This window comes from Nicotiana attenuata, chromosome 7 (assembly GCF_001879085.1).
Source record: "Nicotiana attenuata strain UT chromosome 7, NIATTr2, whole genome shotgun sequence".
Classification (NCBI taxonomy): domain Eukaryota; kingdom Viridiplantae; phylum Streptophyta; class Magnoliopsida; order Solanales; family Solanaceae; genus Nicotiana; species Nicotiana attenuata.
This window is the reverse complement of record NC_031995.1, coordinates 101,097,252-101,105,787: the sequence shown is the minus strand read 5'-3', so window position 1 is coordinate 101,105,787 and position 8,536 is coordinate 101,097,252. Positions and strand designations below refer to the sequence as shown.

General features: G+C 37.0%; 1 protein-coding gene across 4 annotated transcripts in view; it reads right to left on the bottom strand.

The window, feature by feature from the left end:
• The window catches only part of LOC109229581 (E3 ubiquitin-protein ligase listerin), a 23,472-nt gene continuing 18,537 nt past the window's right edge, over nucleotides 3,602-8,536 (bottom strand). Inside the window, exons 13-18 of one of the 4 annotated variants that reach the window (XM_019395071.1) lie at nucleotides 7,398-8,428; nucleotides 6,839-7,297; nucleotides 5,668-5,898; nucleotides 4,895-5,273; nucleotides 4,513-4,673; nucleotides 3,602-4,137 (exon numbers count right to left, since the gene is read on the bottom strand). In XM_019395071.1, coding sequence (XP_019250616.1) covers nucleotides 5,046-5,273; nucleotides 5,668-5,898; nucleotides 6,839-7,297; nucleotides 7,398-8,428 — 1,949 coding nt within the window. In that variant the 3' untranslated portion in view covers nucleotides 3,602-4,137; nucleotides 4,513-4,673; nucleotides 4,895-5,045. Of the gene's footprint in view, nucleotides 4,138-4,300; nucleotides 4,322-4,512; nucleotides 4,674-4,894; nucleotides 5,274-5,667; nucleotides 5,899-6,838; nucleotides 7,298-7,397; nucleotides 8,429-8,536 lie in introns of those variants that run through there. The other 3 variants (XM_019395070.1, XM_019395072.1, XM_019395073.1) reach the window with 3 other exon arrangements.

The following is an 8,536-nucleotide window of genomic DNA, read 5'->3' as shown; positions in this document are numbered from 1 at the left end:
TTATTTGTATCTTTTCACAAAAAAAAATATACTCTTTGACGATAGAATATTCATTCGTCTTATTCAACTTCTGTCTGTCCTTATTAGTTGCTTCCCAATTAAATATTACCCATCAATATTCAATAAGTCCATTCTTGAGGTAGTTGCATCTCTTGGTCGTTTACTACACTTGCCCTCCTTGTTTGGTCCTCTGAATCTTGATTTTCTTTCCAAACAAATTCTCAGTTTCCTTCTTTGCGCAGTCGCCGTCTCACAGAGTTCTTTCTCCCTAACATGAAAGAGATAGAAGAAAGGGTACCCAGTCTTTTCATATTAATTTTAATAAACTAGTGGCTACTATTGCTAAGCATTGAAAATGCTGGATAAAAAGTAAATACCACTTTAAAAAGTGGCTACCCCACACAATTTTTACTTGAACCGTTTAGTCCACCAAGGGACCGGTCCCTTGGCGCGCCAAACGGGCCCAACGGTATTTTTTTTAAAAAAATAGGCGCTGCTATTTAGATAATAGCCATTTAAAACCTCTCCCCCCCCCCCCCTACCAACTTTGTTTTAGCCCCAAATTTTTTATAACTATACTTTTTTTTCTATTTTTAACTATAAATACCCCCCTCATTCTTTTATTTTTCTTACAAAATCAATATCAATCTATCACAATCTCTCTCTAATTTTCTTCTATAGTTGCTATTGCTTACTTTATTCCAAAAAATAGTAAAAAAGATATTGAGGTTGTTACAATGAAAAATTGTGAAGTTGGTGAATTGAAGTCTTTAAGTATTCAACGATAATCAATTTTCAACAAGTTGTTCGTCAATTCGGTAAACTCATTCCAAAGTTTCAACAAGTTGGCCATTTTTTACTCAACTAGTTCCAGAAAATAAGGCTAAGTGTAAAACTTGTGGTATGGAGTTAGCTTTTAAATATTTTGAATCGCATGAGGGGGGCAAAAACTTTGGCTAGACACATAAAAAAAACACCCTCAAGATAGAGTCAGATATCTTCGTCTGAAAGATTTGGCCGAGGGAAAAAGTGTACCTAGTCCTAATCAGGCTGACCCTAGTACCGATTCAAATCAATTTTAACCGGGAATTAATATTGTTACCAGTGATATTTTATGTTATGATCCAAAAAAAGATCGGGAAGAATTGGCAAAAATGGTAGCAGTTATGTGCTTACCCTATAGTTTTCCTTCTGACCCTTCGTTTGCATTATATTAGAAAATTTTTTAATCCTACTTATAAAGGTTTTTCTCGCACAACCGTAAAGAACGATATTTATAAATATAAGCATGAATATGAACAATATTTGCGCTATTTATTTACTCATATGCATTGTCGTGTTGCTATTACAACTGATATTGGTAGAAATAGCAACGACTGTGATTACCTTACTGTTACCAGTCATTGGATTGATGAGGATTAGATAATGCAAAACGCATAATTGCTTATAGAATAATTGTTTCACGTCACACAGGGCAATTTATTGCTAGCACGGTAACTTATGAATGCTCTTTATTCTAATAATTATAATACTATTGTAAGAGATACCATGTAACTTGTATGAACAAAAATTAGTATGTATTATGTAACTTGTATTTTGGGACATCTTGATTAGTTTCTTTTTCTTCTCAATGGTGGTATTAGCACCTTGTTGTGCTCATTCCATAGGGGGAGGAAGACTAAGGAAGATATTGCCATATTTTTTAATGCTATAATAAAATTACAAGGCATTGCCTTGAATATCTCTTTACAATATTTTTTGTCTTTAAATCTGAATTAAAAAAATTTAGGTCACAATTCTATAATAAATTTACAAGGCATTGCCTTAGATATTTTTTTAACATCTTTTTCTCGCTAATTCTATTTAATTTTTTAAAAAAAAGTATTTAGCCGTTGGGCCCACTTAGCCCACTAAGCCCGCGGGCCCGACCCGTTTAACCCGGGACCATGAGTTCGTGAGCCCGGTCCCGGATCGGTTCCTACAAAAAGACCATTTAGCCTGGTACCGGTAGTCCCGTTTATTTAGGGACCGGCCCCGGATCGGGACCGTGTAGACCGGCCCACTTGGCCCATTTAGGGCTTGGACCGGTCCACATACCACCCCTAGGTGACTCTTTGTCTCTCTCGTCGGAATAATCTAATTTAACTTTCTTTTTCATGCAGGCAAAGGAGTTGAACATACCACCCACAATTGATGATGACTTCGAGTATATCTATACAAAGAAGATTGAGGATGGACAAAGAATACGTGCCGAGCTATGAGCTGAGCATAGGGTTGACAAATGAACGTGTTGGGCTGAATTTGGGCGGGTCAAGATGGGTTAGATCATTAAATGGGTCATTGCCCAACCCATCCCAAAGTGTACTTGGTCTTAAGATGGGATGGGTCAAGATGGGCTAAACAATGGGTCATAGCCCAGCCCGCCCAACTTGACCCATGTTTTAGAACTATGGTCATCTTGTATAACAAAGCCTTTTACCTTAAAATGTGTAAGTTTAAAAATACTTTGCGCGTGGGATGGTGGAGGGGGTTAGTGTGGGTGGGTGGTGCAGAAAAATAAAAATAAAAAATTAAAAATACAAAAAAAAAGTAAAAAAATAAATTTGAGGGGGTTAGCGCCGGGGGGGGGGGGTAGGGATTTGCGTGAGAGGGGTGTAGAGGGTAGGGGTAGGGTGTAGGGTAGGGTGGGTAGGTAGACAAGAAAAATAAAAAAAATTAAAAATACAAAAAAAAAGTAAAAAAATAAATTTGAGGGGGTTAGCGCCGGGGGGGGGGTGCGGAATAAAAAACAGAAAATTAAAAAATACAAATAAAAAAAAAAGTAAAATTGGCGCAATTAAATAAATTTCTAGATAAGTTGGGTTGAGATCCTTTTGTTTTGGGTGAGTTTCAAGGGTTGTATTTGGGCTGCTTATAGGTCAGAATGCGCTATATAAAATAATGAGTTAACTTGGGCTTCAGCCCAAATAGACCCATGAGCTAAAATGTTTGTAGCTCAATCCATTAATCTCTAGCCGGGTTGGGCGGGTAAAATAGGTTTGAGCTCAAATTGCCACCCCTAGGCTGAGCATAGGTATGTAATATTTTCTTTCTCTTAACCTAAACATAGTACTCCTTCCGTTCCAATTTATGTAAACCTGTTTGATTGAACACGGAGTTCAAGAAAAAAATAAAGACTTTTACAGTTTGTGATCCTAAGCAAGTTAAAAAGGAACCCAAAGTATTTGTATGATTATAAAAGCTTCTCATTAAGAATAGAATTATAAGTTTAAGCTAAAAAAATTCTAAAGTTAGAGAGGAATCATTCTTTTTAGAACGGACCAAAAAGGAAATATATTCGCATAAACGGGAACGGAGGGAGTACTAATTTTGTATTTTATAGATCCTTAACTTCTTATAACATATTATTTTGAACTTTTACGTTTGTTAGATTTCCAAGTATTTTATACTGTTTGTGTTTATTATTGTTCCTAAACAAATATTGAAAAGAATCAGAACCATACTTTAAAAGAAGTTAAAATATATCACATCAAGTCATGATGTTCAATCTATGATGAACAGGAGATAAATAGGACGAAACGTTAGGAATAAAAAATGACAATGAAGAAAAAGTACAGTGCTTAATCAAACTCCACCATAGTGTGAAAATTTTGACTTGTTAAACTTCAAACATCAATGGATTGTTCGCACAGAGAATTTCAAACTACCCAACACAATATTCTAGATTTTAAGATCAGAGTAATCCCTCTCCTCGATCTATTCGAAGGCAGGGCATATATTCTTTTGGACTTGGATAGCATAGCTCAAACTCTATCAACTACCTCAAAAGTTGAACCTTACAAAAAGGGGAAAACATAAAAAATGGCGCAAGGACAAATCCTAACAAATAGTTAAAATAAAATACACATCTCTCTCTATATAATCTCTCTCTCGTATGAATAACTTTAAACAGGGAATTTATCTAAGATCAACGGCAAATCTTTACATCCTTGTTTTCCCACCTAATTATATGTAAACACCATGCAACAGCTGCCATTACTTTGGCAATAAGCAGACACCATTGGAGAAAAATGTCTGCTTGCCTGTCCTCCAAAAAACCTTGGCACCCGCTTTACAAATGCAAATAAACACATTTAACTGCATGAAACAGTAGAAAGCTGTCAGCTAAGTTGTAATGCTTAAGAATGTTCCGTGGTAGAGGAAACCCCAACAAATGGTGTTACTTACCCTCCCCTCCAAGGTATGGAAATATCTTGCAAAAGATTTTGAAAAATTTAAAGGGATTTTTGAATAAATATTTAATGCAAATAAACACATTTAACTGCATGAAACAGTAGAAAGCTGTCAGCTAAGTTGTAATGCTTAAGAATGTTCCGTGGTAGAGGAAACCCCAACAAATGGTGTTACTTACCCTCCCCTCCAAGGTATGGAAATATCTTGCAAAAGATTTTGAAAAATTTAAAGGGATTTTTGAATAAATATTTCAACACTTTCATGAAAAAAAAACTCCACCTTGGGCTGGTTAGGATTTTGAAGAACGGTACCAGATGATCAAGAAAGATTTAAGGCATCTTTACCATCTTAGCTCATTTGTATCTTGAAGCTGCTAACTCGAAGAGCTAACCATCTCAATTCTCAAATTATGACATGATAAAAGCAACCGTAGAAGCTCCCTGACCAAACAAGCAGAATATCATTTTAATTATATAAAACCAAAATCTCCAGCGTAGATAGATGTTATCACTTGAGATACCGAAGGTAACAAAAGTAAACACACTGCAAGGTCTTAGATATGAAAAGAGTCAGCCCAAGAAAGAAAAGAATGGGCACACAAACACGAGAGAGAGAGAGAGAGAGAGAGAGAGAGAGAGAGAGAGAGAGAGAGCGCACTTACAAATTCGCTGTAGGAAGGGTATGTCAACCCACAAATCTTGTGTCACAGTCACCACCATTGGCATAAGTGACAGACAACGAAATTAAGAGCTATCCAAAGGAAAAATTCCATTTACTGCTCTGCGAAGGCATCACTACTTTGGACGATATGATCAAAAAGGAGATTGACACAATGGACAAGTTGACTTGTGAGAAGTGGAGAACCACTTGTAGAGGCAGGCTGAATGGAACTTGTGTTTGCAGGTTTTGCAAGCTAGCCGTGGGAGGCTATGGTTTGAAGTGTGGAGGACACTGTAACATATCGGGCACTCCTCAACACCTTCAAACTCCTTATCAAAATTGCTCTTCCATGTGTGAATTGCTTCAGCTAAAGCACCATTCTGCATTGTAAGAAAAATAATACTTCATCCCAACCCCCCAAGAACTCATTGAAAGTTATTTAAATGCTGAACAGGTCATTGAAGAAACATAACAGCCACTAAACAGTTAATTAACAACAAAGATGGTAAAATAACAATACCTGAAAATCGGGACATATACCTTAGTACCATTAAAACTGAAGACTGACATTATAAATTGAAAAAGTATACCTCAGAAGGAAACACATGCATGATCAAAGAGTAGATTAAATGTAACAGCTACATATATCAAGGCGATAAATTTGAATATAGCAGATGAGAGATTGACGGATAACAATAGTGGGCAGACACAGGAAATAATCGGGATGGAATGGGAGAATGATGCACAGATCAGAAGTAAGTCAGTGGGAGACACCTGATTACGAAGAAATGACATCATTGACATTAACCACTTTCTCTGTTTAACCTCACTAATGCCAAGGCTCTTGGTACAATCTACATCCACAGACCTCAGTGGGTAAGATGCCGGAAGACGAATTACTAGGTCCATTCCTGTTTCGTCTTTCGTGTAAGTGGCCACCACTTCATTAGCAGATTTGCTTACGATGACCGAGAAATTCTCATCAGAAAAGTTGGCTTTTTTTATCTGCATTTTAATGAAGGTTAGTGAGGAATTTTATGTCACAAAGAGCAAAAGACTGACTGAGATTACAAATAAAGCTTATGCTGCAAAAGTTAAGCGTATAAATAAAAGCAAGTATAGGTACTTAGAGGTCGTTTGGTAGAATGCATTAGAGAAAATAATGCATGCATTAGCTTTGTGTATTAGTAAAATCTTGTTTGGTATACTTTTTCAACCTATGTATAACTAATACAAGCATTAGTTATACACCCTATTTGGTATTATCCTATGTATAACTAAGGCATAGCAAAACCATGGTATTAGCAATACCAAGGCTATTAATGCATGCATTAGCATGGTTAAAGGCAAAATTATCCTTAAAGTCCCTTAAAGCTAAAGAATATGGAGGGCATTTTTGTAAATAAATAGTTTTCTTAAAAATTATGCAAGGGATGTCAATTTTAATACACCACACCAAACAATGAATAAGAAATAATCTCTGCATAACTAATGCTTGCATTACTAATGCCTGCATTACTAATACACCTTATTCAGCACTATTTTTATACACCCTACCAAACGACCCCTTAATGTTCATCCGGATTAGATTATCTTAACATTTAAGCAGCCAGTCAATCTTCCACTTGGTTAGCCAGCGTCAGGAAACTAAAAAGAAATGCATGACCCTAGCACTTCAAATGAAATGATTCATATTCAGGAAAGCCCCTGGAATTTCCTTTATTCTAATAACTCAAAATTTCATTCTTGCTCTAGAGACTACTCACAATAATCTTAAATCTTCTCGTCAATTTCATCACAAGAGCCCAGATTGGTACAATGGACAATTTCATTTCTTGAAAAGTTTATATCATCCACGAAAATGAAAAGAAAAATTTCAGTGTGATGAATTCATTTCAATAAATGTTCAAGTATCAGAGTGCTTAAGGATTCACATCATTCATACCTGGGAGAGTTCGTTCATAATCAGAGGGGGGCTACAATATGCTCTAGTGAAAAATTCAATGGCAGATGAAGTCGAACGGTCACGTATCTCACTAAACCACCCTCGAACATAAGCTGGAAGAATACAAAGCATGAGGCCAAAAATTGCACCAGCAAGTGAAGCAATTTTTTCTGGTCTGACAGGCCAAAGCGATTCCAAGCAAAATAACACAGAACTAGAAGTGATGGCATGAGTTGCAGATTTCGCTGCTTCTGACAATGAAGCTGGAAGTTCCGAATCCTTCTTTTTCAAGCTTGATGGTACACAAAATTCCAAAGGAATGTGCTGGAAAAGACAGTCTAATACTGTTGAAGTAGCAAACTCTTGAATGTACTGAACCATTCTCTCCCTCAGGGGTGATGAAGATGGTAGCGACACTAGATGTGAAAGTAACAAAGACCAAGCTAGAAAGACCTTTATCTGCCAAATTTAAAGACATTTAGCAAACAAAAGTGGTTTGTTGTAGCTTTGAAAAAGAAACAAATAGAGGCTCAAAAAGGAAAAAAGGGAAAAAACTAACCCTTTCAAATGCAAGTAAGTCCATTTCAAGAGCTTCAAATGGTAGTTTTTCCAGCAGGGAAGAAACTTCTTCCCTAAGATGAAGACTTTCTTCAGTAGAACCGTCAGTGTCCTGGTTGTTGCAAGCATCTCCATCAGAGGAACTTGTCTTATCGACAGTGTGCAAAGCTAAGTGAGACACAGGTTCAGTTGAAAGAATAACATAAGCAGCACATCTTAGGGAAGGAAGTGTCACGGCAGAAAATAGCATTGCATACAAGGAGCTAACAGGCCCTTTACTTAGGCCCCAAATTTCAACTGATTTTACTGCCTTCTCTCTTGCGATTGAAGAGGACTCAACAATAAGTGATGCCACCAAGTCCCAGAACTTAGAATGAGCAAGGATAGATGATGCTACAATTGAGGAAGCTTCACTACAATAAGAACTTGCCATAGCCTGCGTAGCAGCAGTAGAAAAGAACAACCGAAGAACACCTTCTATAATTCGGTCTTTGGCCATCTCCCATCTGTCACTCTTCAAGGTATCAGAAACATCAGCAGGCTCTTTTGCTTCAAGACCACTTATGTTGCAAAACAGAGAAAACCCAATTAGAGCATTGCTTGCGAGTTTTATAGGAGTAGAGTCCTTCACTGAAACGGTATCGTTGACCCTCTTCAGCGTAACTTCTAACTGTTCACAACCAGAACCATCTGTCATAACATCATTCACATTCTCAGCAACATCCTCCATCATAATGACTGCTGCTTCAATCCACCACCTAAAACGGTATAAAACAAACTCCCAATCATCCTCACTAAATTCTTCCCAGCAATAAGCAACTGCAACCAGAATCAATTTTGATAACAAAATTTGCACAACCGGCAGCTTGTTTATCACAGATAATGCAGAATTCTTTCTCTGCTTCCGAAATAATTCCAACAGTAGCATTCTCTCAGTAGAACTGACATATCTTTCTGGTCTCAACTCTTTCCCTCCTTCAATTGGTCGTATAGGATAGCAGGATATGACAAGGTGGAACCAATCTGCCATATCTGAAAATACCAGATTCAATTACACCCAAGACAGGGATAAATTTTTTTTTTTTTTTTTGGGGGGGGGGGGGTGGGGGGGTAGTAGTAGTAGTAGTAGTAGTAGTAAGT